Here is a 16,210-nt window from a genome sequence, read left to right on the forward strand (position 1 = left end):
TATGTTTTTTGAGAATTGTTGTTCTGGTTTCTAGTGAAATTTTCTTCCCATTTGTGTTTCACCTTCTGGTGCTCCATATGTATAAATCTATACACAGGCTCGTGGTTTTTTCTTTTTGACAATTTGTGGTTGAAAATCTTACAAAGTATAACATGGGTGTTCCAGATAACAAAAGGAGCGTATTAATAACGCATTTGCAAAACTATAGATATGAAACTTGAGATACACGGAAAAGGCGCAATGATTATCAGTATTTATCTTGACCATAATGTTTCGATTTTCATTATTTCAGATAAAAATCATTACCTATCTATCAAATCAATATCTTCATGTATATACAAATTGATCGTGGAATCTAATAAGGAAATTAGAAGACTCGGCTATCAAATGATGCAAACATGTCAAGAGTCAACACATTATAAACAAAAACTAAAAAAAAAAAAAAAAAAAAAAAAATAGTCTCCTGCTTCAAGACTTTCAGTCAGCATGGTTCATCTCCAGAAGCAGAAAATTCCCACAATATCTAAATGTGAACAAGAACAAAATTCAACTGAATCTGCTGTTTCATCCACTCCTTGCACGTTTTGTAGCTGGGGAACCAGTCTCACTATCACGTGGGTCAGGTTTCTCACCGGCTTCAGTTTCTAGTGACTTTTGCTTCAAACTTGCTTCCTGGGAACTTTCTTGTGTGGTGTTGGCACTACCAGTGCTATTTCCTGTTTTGGAATGATCCTGTTCTGTAGTTTCTGACTTGCCATTTATAGACAGTGAAGCATTGGTATCATCCAAGGTGGAGGATGAGGCATTTCTATGCTGCTCAAACATCTTTTGAAGGGTCTTCCCTTGTTCTTCAATTTGCAACTGCAATTTTCTTTGGTTCTACACGAGTAAAAGCCATATTGACGCCTTCAATTAGGCACCGGAAGTTGAAAAAACAAGGCCTAATAATGGTTGTGAAACTAGGTTTTTCTAAATGACTGTTTCTAAGAAGCCAAGTAAAAAAACCTTGATGCATTGTGAAGAAATATGTTTTATGCATCATGTTATTACTATATTACACTCTCACAATCTACTTAGTCATTTAGATACTTCTACCTAAAAATGTACAAGAAAGTGAAAATCTAGCAACTGCATACCTCAAGTTGATCATGAAGGCGTTTCTGGAGTTCTACCTGCAAGCGCAATGCTTCAGTGATCCCCATACTCCTGAGAGGAATACACAGACAGTTTGTCAGTGTGAACTCAACTTTGTCAAGAAAGCAATATAGAGTTTATTAAGAGCAATATCATAAGTTTAGTCCTTAAGTAATAACTTATATAGGCAGCTGTTGTATTGAGGATTTGTTTTTCACTATTTCCACTTCCTGCTTTCCCTTCCTCAAAAGTCTTATGATATGATCAAACCACAGATAATGGAATTAGAAAAACAGATATTCTTTGAAGTTATGGGTAAAGAATAATACGTACGCTTTTGCATCCAAAGATTTCATTTCTTCTGGAAGAGTTGTGTTTTTCTCTGAATTTCCTGAGAAAGAAGAAAAGCAGCATGCTTTCAAGTTATCATCCAACCACTTATTTATTATATATATATATATATATTTAGAATTGTGAAAAGAAAATACATTCAAAGAGTGCATAGCTGCATTCCATTATTTCAGAATATAAAGCAAAATAAAGGAATCGACTGTGGCAATGGGAAAGTATATAAGAATAGCTTATTCATTAACTCAAAGGGTTTGAAAAATTTATCCCCGGAAAAATGAGCACTTTCTTTTATTCACATGCAAAAATTAGAGAGGAAGATAAAAGGAGGCATTCGTTGTTACCCTCTGATGACTCAGGTTTGTATCTTGCTGTTCTATATTTCTGAAATTATATTAATAATAAAAAAAAAGTGTTAAACCGGTAAGATCAAACCAGATTGCTAGAGGAAACAAAGCATGAATAGAAATTATCAACATACTTGCAAGTGGCTTTTCACATGATATATTGTCAAGCCTTCAACTTTCATCAGGTTTAAGATACCCTTTGGAGTAGCTCCTGTAAGTCAGTATTATAAAGTCAACATAATACAAAAGTTTTGTGCTTTCTCAGGCTAAAGACAAAAAGAGAGCTACAATGCAAAATTTGGTCTACGCACGTTCACTACCACCGAGCTTATGGACCGCTTCCACAAAGGACTCATGGAGTTCTTGTGTCCATCGCATTCTGGGTTTGTTTGAGGGTGCGGTGGACGATGGATCAGGGACAGAACAAATTTCTGCAGCCTGTAATGGCTGATGATGATCGGTTTGGGGTTGTTGTATCAATGTCTCAGAAGATTGTTCAAGTACCTGGTACATTGTTTAAAATTCAAAAAGTAAATGTCAAACATAACAAAGAGATTGAAGTTGATGACATGAAAATTTTCTTTCAGTATATATCCTAGAAAATAGGCAAAAGAAATAATTAAATGGATAGAAATGATAAATACCCATATTTTTAGGTTAGAATTATTTTATTTTTGATAGAGACACTGTCTTAAAACAGTCTTTGAACTCTAAAGATGATATAAACACCATATATTTGTAATCATTTTAAAGTTATCTAACAAGTGGAAACATTGCATGTTAAGTTGAGGAACACACCTTTGGTTTGGAATCTTCTGTATTGACATCATCAGGAAACCCAGCCAAATATTGATCAAGAACTTCATCAGTAGGAAACTGATCCCAATCTGGCCAGTCAGTCTTTTCAGCATGGTCTCCGTATGTCATGACACCACCAGTGCTGCTTTCAATAGGACCGTTCTGGACAGAGGCCATTTCAGGAAAATCAAGAAAATCCTGAATTGAATCTGGACACCAGGTAACATCTTTATTTTCTTCAGTGTGATTAATCAATGGTGTTGATAGCATTTCTGAATGAGAGGCGTGGATTGATTGCAATGCCTTCCCATCATTTGACTGAGAAATTAAAGGAAAATTTTGGGGACGCCTTTCATAAGGAAAAACTGAAGATACATTACTGCCGTTTGGGAATATGGAGGGTGATGAAAACAAATGACCACAAGTCCCACCACTGGAACTTAATGCAGAAGCCTGTCTTGAAGTGGGGTTTGGCATCAGTTCACTTTGTGAGCAAGGCTGATAAGCATCTGGCAGTTTGGGGAACTTGTCTTCGGAAGAGGTAGAAAGAACTGGAAAAGACAAAGATTTAGCTTCAGAAGCCACCAAGTTGCTCAGCTGATTTGCATCTGATCTTTGAATAAATAAAGCAGGGCGCATATTCTCTATTCTCTGTATATTAAGAATGCCAACCAGTGTCAGTTACTCAGCTACACGACATAAACGTATCCATCACATCAACATGACAAAGCAACATACATGGAGCGCCTAAAGCCCTATATATGCTTATTCTCGTGGTCACTAACACTCAAGAACACAACTTCTTCCTCGCTGAGGAGAAATTAACAAGGGATGACATCAACAATTGAAACTTCACATGATAAAGATGACTATAAAGAATAAGTTAAGTTCTTAAAATGGAAACACAAGGCCATAAAAATTGAAATAGCAGTGCCTGTAAATATGGATACAGAAAGAACCCAAGTAGTTTCAGTAAAACTCTCATGTAGGCAACCCAAAGATACTGAAACAAAGACTTTCTGGTGTTAAGTTGATAATGTTTACGAGAAGAACAATTTCAAGACTTCTGGGATAAACATAGCTTATTAATGAAACAAAATAGAAAACCCGGAACACAGAGAACATCTGGGAACAATAATGCACCATAACTACTGCTCTTTCTGTCTCTCTTTGTCGAGAGACATCTCAACCACTACTATTACTAAAATGCATAAAGAGAGAACCTCCCATTAAAAGCACAATCACTAAAAGACAAAGCTTTTAAGGAAAAAGGTAAAAAATTACAATGATTCTACATTTACAACAAAATATACGACATCCCCCAATAGGATTATCATCAACGCTCAACAATAGTTTTAAACAACCTTAAAGACAAAAGAGTCCTAAAACACGTGCTGAAACCATATTGATATTAACATGCTAGAGCATTAAAATTAGGAACCATCCAAATCACACTCCCACCAGATATCATCCCCCAACCATAACTCAAAAAAAGAATCAATCATTAAAATTCCTTGTTTAAGGAAACTGCAGGAGACACTCAAAGAGCAAAAGAGAAAGTAACCCATTACCTAAAAAACAACATATGATCAAACTCTTCATCCACATGAGAAACAAACAACCCAATTCCAGGTCCAAGCAAACTGATTTTAGAAACAAAAGATATATTGCATATTGTACTAAAAAGGAACAAATCAAAAGTTGCAGTTGGGTATTGACTAATCTTACCTGGTATTTAGAAGAAAAGGAAATTTGAACTCAAAGGAGGTGGGGATTAGGATTGAAAAAGGCTGAGGCTTTGAGGCGGCTGGACAGAAAAACAGACAAAAAAAAGAAAAACAAAAAAGAGAGCAAAGAAGCCAGAGGGAAGCGTGAAATATAATGATAACGATAATCCCAGGTTGGTGGTATTTGTGTGTGTTATTAGACCTTGAATATCTCGGAAAAAAAAAAAACAAAAAAAACAAAACAAAAAATCGTTTCTTACAAGAAAGAAAGAAAGAAAGAAAGAAGAAAGCAATTGGCATTTGGCTTCACTTTGTCATGTCTCTCCTCTCCTCTCCTCTCCTCCTATGATTAGTGGTGCATGACTAGATGTGTCGGGCCCCACCCAATGAGTGTCAATCTTCACTTTTGGCCGTTGGATTTTGATGCCTCCTAGTTAACAGTTTTGACCTTCGTTCTACACAGTTTGGCGGGACCCATTTTATGTACGGTTACATTATCGTAATTTCCCAAACAAAAAAGTCCACCTTTGCCTTTCTTCATGGTTTTATTATAATTTGGTCATATGTGATTGTTTCCCCTTTTTTTTTCTTTTTTTGGGGTAATTGCTGGTTTGTTTCTTCAAACATAAAAAATGTTAAATGAAAAGAGATATAATTACTAATACCACTTGCATAGAAAATTCTGAGACTATTTCCCATCCATAATAAAAAATACTATCAGTTTTATTAAATTTGAATATAAAGCAATTTGATGTAAAAAAATTCTGGATTTGAAAATCCCATTTATTAAAGTGTTACAAGTTTTTCTTATCAATTTTGTGGAAAAATAATTTATTAAATAATTGTGAACATATAATATAAAGTGTCAATAATTTAGTTTACTGTGTGTTTGTCTATATATAATTTTTATAAATCGAATATTTTTTTATTTATTTTTTTATTTTTATTTTTTTGGGGAGTCGATGAGAGGGTTGTAGAAAACATGTGGGGGTATTAATGATGAATGAATATTGAAGAGTGAGAGGTCGCAGGTAGTGAGGAGCTCAAAGCGAGCGACCGAGGCTGCGAGTCAGTCGGTGGTTGTTGTGGGCTTTTTCTTTTTCTTTATTTATTTATTTATATACCCTGAAAGAGAAACAGAGAGAGAGAGAGAGAGAGAGAGAGAGAGAGTGTGTGTGTTTACAGGAGCATAGAGAAAGAGATGACAAGTGAGGCAACAAGTGACGCCATGGCAACAATAGCAGAGAAAGCACCAATTACCGCTGAGAGAAAGGTCCGGACTGATCTCGAGTCTAAGCTCCCTAAGCCCTGTAAGTTTATATGCAGAACTATTTCTTTCTATATTCAATTCTATTACATGGAACATATGTAAGATCATGGATGGTACTCATGGCATGGTGATGATGGATGTATATGTTAATGGTATATGGAATAATTTTGTATTAAATATATGGGATGTAATATATGATGGACTTCATCCAGATATGCCGCGAGCAATGGCGGCACCTGATGTGGAAAACATAAATGGGACATGGGGACATAAACATCAGAACATGTCTGTGCTTCAACAGCATGCTGCTTTCTTCGACCAAGACCATGATGGTATCATCTACCCTTGGGAGACTTACACAGGTTTATATTCACATATCCTTTTGTGTGTGTGTGTTTTTCATTATATCCTTCAAATTTCAACATTTTGATTTAATTTCTTGAAGAACATTCTAATCGATGTCTTAATTAAGAGGAAAAGAAAAATACCTTATGGACAATGATCATAATTCATACTCATATGGACGAAAAATTGATCCAATAAGTTAATGGAATTTGGGTTGTGTTACGTTGTAGGATTTCGCTCGATTGGATTCAGTATGTTGGCTTCTGTGTTTTTAACGATTCTTGTACATTTGGCAGTGAGTTATGCTACTCTGCCTGTAAGTTTCCCTATTTGTTTAATATCTGTCTGCACTAAGAATAAGATTAATATCTGTCAGTGCTAAGAATAATAAGATTGGCTGTATATTATTATTGGACTTGAATGGTTAATTTTGCAGACATGGATACCTTCACCTTTCCTACCCATATACATTCGGAACATACACAGGGCCAGGCATGGAAGTGACTCAGGCACCTATGACACTGAGGGAAGGTAAACTTTTTACACCTTAATTCATTATTATAAATATCTTAATTCTATATGGAGAAACAAATCTAATGGGCATCACTAATTTCTTATACTATTTCTATATACAATTCAAGGTTCATTCCTGCAAATCTGGAGAACATGTTCAGCAAATATGCTCGTACAGTGCCTGATAAGCTCACACTAAGAGAAATTTGGCGCATGACTGAAGCCAACCGGGATGCTTTCGATTTCTTTGGCTGGTTGACATCTATTTCTAACTAAAACCCGTGCATCTATCTTCATATTTTGTTCCAATAACAAAGTAGTTTGGATAAACTGGTGCATGAAATTGTTGTTGCAGGGTAGCAAGTAAAATGGAATGGGGAGTGCTTTATGTTCTAGCAAAGGATGGAGATGGTCTGTTAGCAAAGGAAGCCGTGAGGCGTTGTTTCGATGGAAGCTTATTCGAATATTGTGCCAAGATCAGAAAGGGTGATGCTGCTAAGATGGAATGACCTAACCCTCCACTACCCTTAAGCACATCTGCTTCATTCTTATTCATCATTTGCAAACTTGGATTCTTTGTATAAATTTGAGTTTTGTTTCTTTTTCCTAATAATTTGGTGCTGCCAATACTCCTTTTTTATCACCTAATTTTCTTTTTTATCACCTAATTTTCTTTATCTGAATTTCTCACATAGATTACAGCATATACATGACAGAAGAAGAGTCCCAGAGCTAACTCAAACTAAACCCCCTGGCTATGTATGCCAGTAAAGGCATTATTGTATGGATAGAGCATCAAATTATCATCATTCAATTATAACCATTCCTTGTTTTTCCCCTTTTTATTTATTTATTTATTATTATTATTATTATTATTTATGAATATACATATAATCATTCCTACTGGAAATGATAGATGCTTTATTTTGCTCATATTCATCAAATAAACATGGAGTAAATGTCTACCTGCTTCATTCCACTAAAGAATGTGAAGAATTTTAACAAACGTAGTTATGTACACTTGGATACAGTCAAAATGGCGAGGATATATATATACAGTATCCAGTAACAACTAGTTAACCGACATAAAAAGAATCGGAAAGAAAATGAATGTTGAAGTGCAGACATTTATTTTCTAGATATACTTCTACTGAAAAATTTTGAATTCTTTTCTGTAAAAAAAAAAAAAAAAAATGTTTCTATAATTCTGAAGCAAGAAGCGCAAGCATGTAATGGGATGTGGTAGATTTGACAAATTGGAATCAGTCCACCAGTCAGTGGTTGTTGTCGGAAGTTTTATAATCAAGACTTACTTCCTGCAGAAGAGTGAATTTACTTATGAGCAATCAAATTCAGTGGCTGTTGTCTGTAGTTTTATAGTCAAGACTTACTTTCTGCAGAAGAGTGAATTTACTTATGAGCAATCAAATAAAAAAAATCATCTATTCATTTTTTATTTTTTTATTTTTTATTTAGTTTTTTTGTTGTTTTTCAAGAAGAAAAAAGGTTCCTGACCTTTTCCTTTTCTTGTCTCGACAGAATGAACTTTTACAACGACACCGAAATGCCTTCACAGGATGACTGCGGTCATCAAAGTCAATCCCATAGTCCTGTAAAATGATTTAATAGGGTCATCTTAATAATGAATAAAACTAGATTAGACAGCCACAAATTTTGAATACTTTCGAATCACAACACTACTTAGAAATGTCATACCAAAGAAATACTAATGTATTATTATCTACAGCATCCCTATTTTACTTCACGAATTGAGGTAGACAGAAAACTCACTTTGCAAAATTGACACCATGAATGATTATACTTGTTCGAGGTAAAGATTTAGGATACAGACAAAATTAGTACATTATCTTTCTCAAATGAGCAACAAAAACTAACCCACTTACCCAAGTCAGCTCTTCCATGGCAGACACTTGTCTGGTTGTAAAAAAGGCAAGCTGCATGCAGACAAATAAGAAATAACCTTTTAATATTTCATAAAAGAAAAACTGTATGGAAAAATTTACATAAGAAGGAAGTCCATACATGATAATAATGCCGATCAGGAGTCTCCACTTCAACTGGAATTTCAACCAAGTTTCCATCAGAGCATCTAAAGCGATTATGACAGAGATTATACCAGTGTAAAGAAAAAGGAAAATCACAGGAAGAAAAACTAACGAATGATAAACACAACTAAATCTCTCAAAGACTAGTTATTAAATAGCTAGTGGGCCAATATCATAAATTTGAGACTAATCTGTATGGTATATTCTGGTAAATATTTCTCTCCAAAAAATGGATATGACAACTACTTTATATTCATAAGAAGCAACAATATTCCAGAAGTTTAAACGGTAAGTGGGAATAAGCAATGAAATTGTTAACAACACAACTCCAGATCATAATGCAATATATATATATATATATATATAAATTGGTCATTGACCAGCTAAACTGAAGACAGCAACAATTGAACTCACACCAATACTCCTAGAAGCAAATAGACCAGCATGAATTGCAAAAATTTACCTATGATTGATAAACCTTGCAACATTTCCATGAAATGTTGCATCCAGACAAAGTGCCTCCTCATCCCTCAAAATTCCTTCTGAGCCCCAATCTGCATCAAGTGTTACCGGGTATGTATGTCTTTCATTACCACTACTTTTCAAATTCCGATCATACAACTCCAAGTTCGTTAGTACTTCTCCAACATATTCACATACGAATGTTCCCTTAGGCAAAACCTCTAGCGTTCTGAGACCCCAGCCTTTTCCTTCACAAGTCAAGAATACCTGAAGAATAAGTGCATCCACACAGTATTTAGATACAGTTGAAAAAACTAAAACACAATTACAAGATGAACAATCACTTGTCATTTTCATTCTTGTCTTCATTATGAACTACAGAAATAAGTAGATAGCTGAAATACAAGCAACTACTGAATTTCAATGTAAAACTGACCTGCAATTTGCATGTAATACCTCGTTGCACCACTCGGTTTCCACATTGCATGTCACATCCACATTTTCTCCAGCATTCTTTAATGAACTTTCTGACCAAATGACCCTTGCATTGCTCAGGCATGGACTCATTATTAGACCTCTCTATTGGGCAATCTTGACAATAAACAAAGTGATGTTCTTGTGGATCCTTTTTCATGGACAAACAAGCTCGCAGAAAATCTTCTCTCAGAAGGCCTTGTTGTGTGTAGGCAAATTCTCCACCAGTTTCACGAGCACAAGCACATGGTATTGATGATGAAAGACAATCCCCTGAACAACTTGAACAACAATCCTCATCAACAATCCGAGCCAACGAAATATTTACATTAGCATTTTGGTATATTACATTGTGTGGAATGTAATTAAACTTTGGAAGATGCTCATTGCCAAATTCATTTGTCAACGATATTTTCACCTTTTCTGACCCTTTTGTAATATCATCAAGATATTGTGATGGCCTCTTCCCATTATGATTGAATGATTTGCTGTGAAACTCCAAATTATGTTCACTTGAATACTTGGAAGAATCTGAATCGTTACCATTTAAATATGTTATGGAACCATCACAACAATTTTTAAGAACTCCAGCAGAGGAACTAATAGGAAAAGAAATATCAGGAGAATCAGTAGCCAGCTTCAAAAAACTCTCACATAAATCTTTCAATAACTTCATCACAGAAAATTGAGGTTTTACAATCTTGTATGATCTGATATATTTATCCTCCACAAAATTCAGAACTTCATCAAATCTTGGTATCTGGAAGTTTCTTTGTCCAAGTGCAGAGTCGCAGTTCAACAAAATTTTCACTTCTCCTAAAGGTGAAGAAGCAATATTAAGATTAGTCTTACAATTTCCATTGTAGTTGTGTGCGGAGCAAACATCTTTCTTGTGCATATTCTCATACTTTGATATCAGAGGTTTGACAGAACGATCTCCATTCGATTTCTCAGATGAACGTGGAAGACCTAATCAAGACAAAGCCAAAAATGAGGAACAAATTATAAATAAGGAAAAATAAATAATATGGACCACATAGTTATCATGTACGATGAGTCATGAGTCCAACAAGCAAGTTTAGATGTTCAATGCCCCCTAAGAAGGGGGTTGGGGAAAAGTAAAGGATAGTGACCACTCAACAAAACTAAAAGCTCAAATTACTAATATTGCAGTTATTGGAAGAGTAGTACAACAGAGAACATATATTTTAATTAGATTTGGTTGGGTTGAAAGGTTTATACTCCATAATCCACAGTACTTGCCAAACTGTCACCAGCAGAAGTGGCTTTACAGTAGCAAAATTTCTTTCTATCACCAGGAAAGAAAGGAATGTGCTTATTGCAAAAGAGCAGCTGAACCTCTCTAGAAATTGACAATAAATTCTAGTTGGAACTGCAAATTAAAGAAAAAAACAGTGAGGAGAAGCTTTTAAACGGCTTAAAACCTGCCAATATATAAGCCTGTTATTGATCTTCTTCTACCACAAGATTTTTCTTGGGAGGCATAGTATCTTAGAATTTTGATCCAAATAGATACCACTTCCTCTCATATCCTTCCAGAAAAGGACACAAGTGACAGTCAAAGCTTGAAGATTTTTTTACAGAATTAGATCATGTAGACTAAGGATATTGGGTACCTGAATTGGTCATAGAAATAGGTTTACCAGAAAGTGGTAAGCCAGCAACAGGTTGCTCAGCTTTTGGCTTTATCAACTCTCTCCTCTGGACTTTACTTGACATATTTTCTCTTTCAATACAAATGCAACTTGGTTTATTTGCTTGCTCTTGTGCAGATAATGGCTTCTTGGAATTTGATTTTCTACATCCAGAGGGAACATGAGATAAAATGGGTTGCTTTCCTTTGTCAGTGAATTTTGATCGGATAAGTTGAGATCCAGAGTCAGTTCTACTATCAGCTAAACATGGTTGAGAACGGTCCTTGATTTCCAGTTTTGAAGTTGTTTGAGGCATTTCACTTTCTTCCAAATCCAATGCTCTGCTAGGTTCATCCATGATAGATGAAGTTTGATTTTCTTGTTCTGCCACATGCAGTCTTTTAGATGGTTTATCAGACCGCTTATGCTCTGCATCACCTTTAATCCTACTTTTATCTTCTACTCCCTATTCAGAAAAGACACAAGACAAATATCCACAAAAACAAGTTAACAGAAAAGAAAGAAAGAAACAGAATGGAACAGATTTTCAAACAAGCTTTAGACAATCTTTAAAAGCTAACGTGGCTGCACCATTTGTGCATTTCATGCAGGATAATGTACATTCTTTGCATGGGGCATGACAAACTCATCTACAAAATTTGTAAAGGTGTAAACATAAAAACTCCTTAAACAAATAGCATTTCTAAAAATGGAAATGAATGCGTCAAGTCCAGCACTGTCATTTACATTCTTTCATGCAACAGAGAAAAACAAATAATTTATATTATGTCGACAATCAATAAGTAAAATGAGCATGAAAAAAATAAAATGTCTTGGGAAACATAGGATTAAAACATGAACTAATAAGAAGATGTATGAAACTATTGACCTTATTCTCCTTAAGCTCAAAATATGCATCTAAAAGCGTCCGATAGTTGTCTTCCTCAATTAATTCCCAATTTTTATCATATACTTTCAACAGCTGCTTCAAAAGTGGTTTCACCTCTTCATCAGGAATTCCTAATGCCCTTGTTGCCATGAAGGCCTGGTTAATTCTAGAACTGGAAGCCATAAACACTATATCTGATACTAACTCAAACACTAGCTACTTGGTGGTGGTACCCCATGTTCCTGGTTTCTGCCAGGCAAAAATCTACCTGCATTTTCAGCACATTGTCAAGACTCAAAAGAAGTGAATAAAGCAAAGAAACGTTCACAATTTACAACCAGTTTAGATTCAAGGCTTCGAAAAGCATAAAATGGCGCAACAAAGAAAGTTTCTCATTCACTATGTGCAACAGGATGACCTTGAATATTCTATACAATGTGAAATGACCCACCTCCCCCACATTATCTAATCACATACTTAAAATAGTAAAATTTGACTTAAATTTCTTCCTATGCATCCACATATAGTTTCTCATAATAAAGGAATCCACCACATACACAAATGTTCACATCCTGTCTGCTATTACCCCCCAAAAAAAAAAAAAAAAATGTCACATCCTGTTAGCAGGCAACCAAAAAAGAAAAAAGAGCAAGAAAAGAGAAAATAGATAGATAGATAGAGAGAGAGAGAGAGAGAGAGAGAGAGAGAGTTTCGCTTTAATTAACAAAAAATTGCATGTCAAATTGTTAAGTTCCCTTTTTCCCACGACACACAATAAGTGCATGTGACAGAAACAATAAGCGCACACAAAACTTCAAAATCACTGTTAATAGTAAGTTAGTAACCCGAAACTGAGAACACACACCCAGATTACAAAGAAAACCGTCCGAATCCTTTCTTCTTCTTTTTTTTTTTTTTTTTTCCCACATTTGTTTTCTCAGGAACCAAACAATGCAACAACAAAAAACTAAAAAATATTTAAAATAAAATAACACACACACACACACACATGTTGATTACAAAGAAAATCACCGGAATCCTTTCTTTTTTACTTTTTACTTTTTACTTTCTTTTGTTTTTTTCGGTTCTACATTTCAGCAACGAAAAAATGCAACAACAAATAACCAAATGAAAAAAAAAAACATTTTTGGGGATATAAGCCGTGTGAGTTAAGAAAACTATGAAAAAGAAGGGAAAGAAAGAAAGAGAACGACATTAAAAAAGCGATACAAGATTTTCTTGTCTGTACACCTCTACTTTTCGAGGCGACGAGACAAAATTCTCGGAAAATGATCGCTACGCCGCCGTCGTCGTGGTAACTGGGAATTTTCCCACACCAGGGTCTCTGAATTTTGATGAACTATGGTGAAAATATTTCGATTACAAAACTAAATTAATTAATTAATTAAAGAAACAAAGAAAAAGCAAGACTGTCAGCAAGATTATCAGGTACGCTAGGGCTTACCGTAATTGTATTGGGAAAACAGTGACTTGCTGAAACGTGAGTGGTTTGATTTCCGACTCAAAATTTGGCGTGGTTTTAGTTTTTGAGTGTTGGGACTGTGTTGAAATGGGTGATGGTTCATGGAAACCTCATGAGGTGGAAGGTAGAGGAATAATTTTTTAATGATGGGATGGCCAATGGGATTCCGATTATCGATCCGAGAAGTGAGACTTACTTCGTTATAAGAAAATCTCTTAAAACTTTTATATAATTTGTTATTTACTTTCTTTCTTCTTCTTTAGACTGAAAGGTGGGACCTACCGAGGTCCAATGGAAATCTTTGCCTTTTTTTTTTTTTGGATATTGAAATCTTTGCTTTTTAAATTCTACTTGGTAAATTGTGAAAGACTTTTCTATTCTAGGCTTTTCTGAGGCATAAATAAACAAAGGAAATGAATCGTATTGCATTGAATTTTGGTCAAATGATGGAATAGAAATACAAATTTTTTTTTTTCAATTTATATATTTTGGGTTTTATAATATAAAAAGTGATGCAATATATAGAAATACAATTAAAGAAAATAAATAAATGATCTTTATTTTATGTATAATCGGTAAGAGAAAAAAAAGAACACTTCAGCTCATTTTATGTTTTAATATATTAAAATGGTTCCTTAAATATTGATTTTTTTTTTTTTTTGGTTTTTTGGAGTAAGAAATATTGATTGGTTGAAAAGCAATAAGATCAAGAGAAGGTTTCATCTACACCTCTAAAATTTGTAAAATCATCACTTACTCCTTTTAAAATTTGGCTAATTATCATTTATCACATTAGAAGTTGACTTTTGATATAATTGATTTATTGAAAGTTTGTTTTACCCTATTTCTATATATTATTTTATCATTTACTTTAAATAGTATACATTAAAAAAAATATCATATATTATAAATTTCATTTATAATTGAAAATGATAAATAAATTATAATTTTTAATATATTGTAATTATATAAAGAAACCATAAAATAATTTTTTTATATTTATTTTTAAATTATTTAAAATTAAGAGGTTAAATTGAGTTTTCATAAATAAGTTTACTCAAAAATCAAATTTAAAGATGATAAATAATGATTTTTCTAATCCTCAAATGTATAAATGATAATTTTTTAAATATCATATCTGCTAATAAATTTTCATTAAAGTCCTTATCTGGGAACTATCAAAATTTAAAAGGAAACTAATTCTCCTGAATTGGTTTTTTAAAATTAATTTCATAGGAATCAATTCTCTATATATTGTTTTCCAAAGGATTTGGTTAGTATTAGGATAATATATTTAATTTATATTTTGAAGGATTTTAAAAATATTTAAAAATTTAAAGATATTCTATTTAGATTTTAAAAGAATTTATATAATGATATTTAATTCAGATTTTAATGCATTTTATAAAAGTTTAGTAAAATCCAGGTGTATTCAATTATAATTTTATAAAATTCTTTTAAAATCTAGTGGTATTAAAAAATTCATTGATTTTAAAAGATTTTAAAAAATAATAGATTTTAATTGATTTGAAAAGATTTTAATAGTGGAATTGTGAAGAAAATTATTAATATGAAATATAAGTTTTATCTCAAAAATTTCATTAGATTTTTATTTTTTATGAAGTCTGTGGAATTTCATAACAATCTATCAAATCCATTAAATCTATAATTCATTTTAAATCTATTAAATTTTAAATTAAAACACCTCCTTAGAATTTATAAATTATTAATTAATTTATATTTTAAAAAAGAGATTTTTTTTACACTTCAAAATTAACTATACACAGTTCATAAATATTAAATTTACCTAAAAGCCTATATCCTATTCCTTCTTTTTATTTTTTATATTTTTTAAATTTATTTTAGGATCATGATCTTTTCATTTATTAGTTGCTCTACCACCACCGATAGCTTTACCATTTATACATACTTTACCTGCATGGTAACTTGTTATCAGGAAAAATTCCATTTTTGAATTCGATCGGTCTTTTAGATATGTGATATTGGATTTTCATTTATTCATTAAGTCTTTTAAAACCTCAACCCGTTTCGAATTGGTCAAGATTATTATTGAAGACTGCAGAAATGAGAGAATAGAGAGAGGAGAAGAAGCAGGAGATGATAGAGAGAGGAGAAGAAGTAGGAGATGGTGGTGGCAGAACATGTAATAAAAAAATAGTTTGAAAACTTTAAAAAATTAAAAAAAAAAAAAATCACTATCGATAGAGAGCAAAGTCTCACATCGCTGGCAACTCTTTGTCTATCATGTAATACGGTGAAGAGGTAAAAGAGAAAAAAGGTTTTAAAGGGAAAAAAATTCATTATGTAATACGGTGAAGAGGTAAAGGAGAAAAGAGGTTTTAAGGGGAAAAAAATTATAAAACAAAAATCAGATAAAAGGGTAGTTTAAGAAATTAAAAAAATTAGAGATTGTATTGAGATTTTTTTGGTATTGTAAGTAGAATTTCTGTTTTAAAATTTAAATATAACATTTTTTTTAAAAATAAAACATATAAAACTAATTTTATAAAGAATTTTAAAATCACATTCTTTTTTTTTTTTATGATTCATTTTTCATCTTATTTTTTCACATTTTAAAATTTATTTTTCTTTAAAGCCTATATTTTTTCTAGTAAAAATTATCCAAATACATAAAAATTTCATTTTTACAAAAAAATTTAAATTTCCTTGACAATTTC

At 32.9% G+C, this 16,210-nt stretch overlaps 3 protein-coding genes across 19 annotated transcripts; 1 reads left to right on the forward strand and 2 right to left on the reverse strand.

Annotated features, from left to right (window-relative positions):
* Positions 1-223: 223 nt before the first annotated feature.
* On the reverse strand, positions 224-4,662 carry LOC107412302 (protein PHR1-LIKE 1). Of its 6 annotated transcripts, none has more exons than XM_060812230.1 (9): positions 4,356-4,658; positions 4,199-4,270; positions 2,628-3,178; positions 2,141-2,333; positions 1,964-2,040; positions 1,827-1,866; positions 1,468-1,525; positions 1,137-1,206; positions 224-879 (listed from the first exon to the last, which is right to left on the reverse strand). In XM_060812230.1, the coding sequence occupies exons 2-9, from the start codon at positions 4,233-4,235 to the stop codon at positions 565-567; spliced, it is 1,341 nt and encodes a 446-aa protein (XP_060668213.1). In that variant the 5' UTR covers positions 4,236-4,270; positions 4,356-4,658; the 3' UTR covers positions 224-564. The 6 variants fall into 6 exon arrangements, with proteins under 6 accessions (XP_060668213.1, XP_015875534.2, XP_015875535.2 ...); XM_016020048.4 differs by having other exon boundaries at positions 2,628-3,278; positions 4,199-4,223; positions 4,356-4,657; XM_016020049.4 differs by having other exon boundaries at positions 2,628-3,278; positions 4,356-4,657.
* Positions 4,663-5,295: 633 nt separating this feature from the next.
* Positions 5,296-7,305, forward strand: LOC107412338 (peroxygenase). Of its 2 annotated transcripts, none has more exons than XM_025070460.3 (6): positions 5,296-5,664; positions 5,837-5,986; positions 6,200-6,264; positions 6,406-6,500; positions 6,611-6,736; positions 6,838-7,305. In XM_025070460.3, the coding sequence occupies exons 1-6, from the start codon at positions 5,556-5,558 to the stop codon at positions 6,989-6,991; spliced, it is 699 nt and encodes a 232-aa protein (XP_024926228.1). In that variant the 5' UTR covers positions 5,296-5,555; the 3' UTR covers positions 6,992-7,305. The 2 variants fall into 2 exon arrangements, with proteins under 2 accessions (XP_024926228.1, XP_015875593.1); XM_016020107.4 differs by having other exon boundaries at positions 5,300-5,664; positions 6,200-6,285.
* A 354-nt stretch (positions 7,306-7,659) lies between these two features.
* Positions 7,660-13,715, reverse strand: LOC107412336 (histone-lysine N-methyltransferase SUVR4). Of its 11 annotated transcripts, XM_048468865.2 has the most exons (11): positions 13,494-13,714; positions 13,243-13,416; positions 12,029-12,296; positions 11,122-11,605; positions 10,139-10,453; positions 9,447-10,015; positions 9,012-9,277; positions 8,526-8,592; positions 8,387-8,437; positions 7,998-8,092; positions 7,660-7,798 (listed from the first exon to the last, which is right to left on the reverse strand). In XM_048468865.2, exons 3-11 carry the CDS (start codon positions 12,209-12,211, stop codon positions 7,792-7,794), a joined length of 2,037 nt encoding a protein of 678 aa, XP_048324822.1. In that variant the 5' UTR covers positions 12,212-12,296; positions 13,243-13,416; positions 13,494-13,714; the 3' UTR covers positions 7,660-7,791. The 11 variants fall into 11 exon arrangements, 10 of the variants coding, with proteins under 10 accessions (XP_048324822.1, XP_048324821.1, XP_048324820.1 ...); XM_048468864.2 differs by having other exon boundaries at positions 9,447-10,453; positions 11,149-11,605; XM_048468863.2 differs by having other exon boundaries at positions 7,660-7,876; positions 9,447-10,453.
* Positions 13,716-16,210: the final 2,495 nt, after the last annotated feature.

The sequence above is a fragment of the Ziziphus jujuba genome, chromosome 10 (genome assembly GCF_031755915.1).
Source record: "Ziziphus jujuba cultivar Dongzao chromosome 10, ASM3175591v1".
NCBI lineage: Eukaryota > Viridiplantae > Streptophyta > Magnoliopsida > Rosales > Rhamnaceae > Ziziphus > Ziziphus jujuba.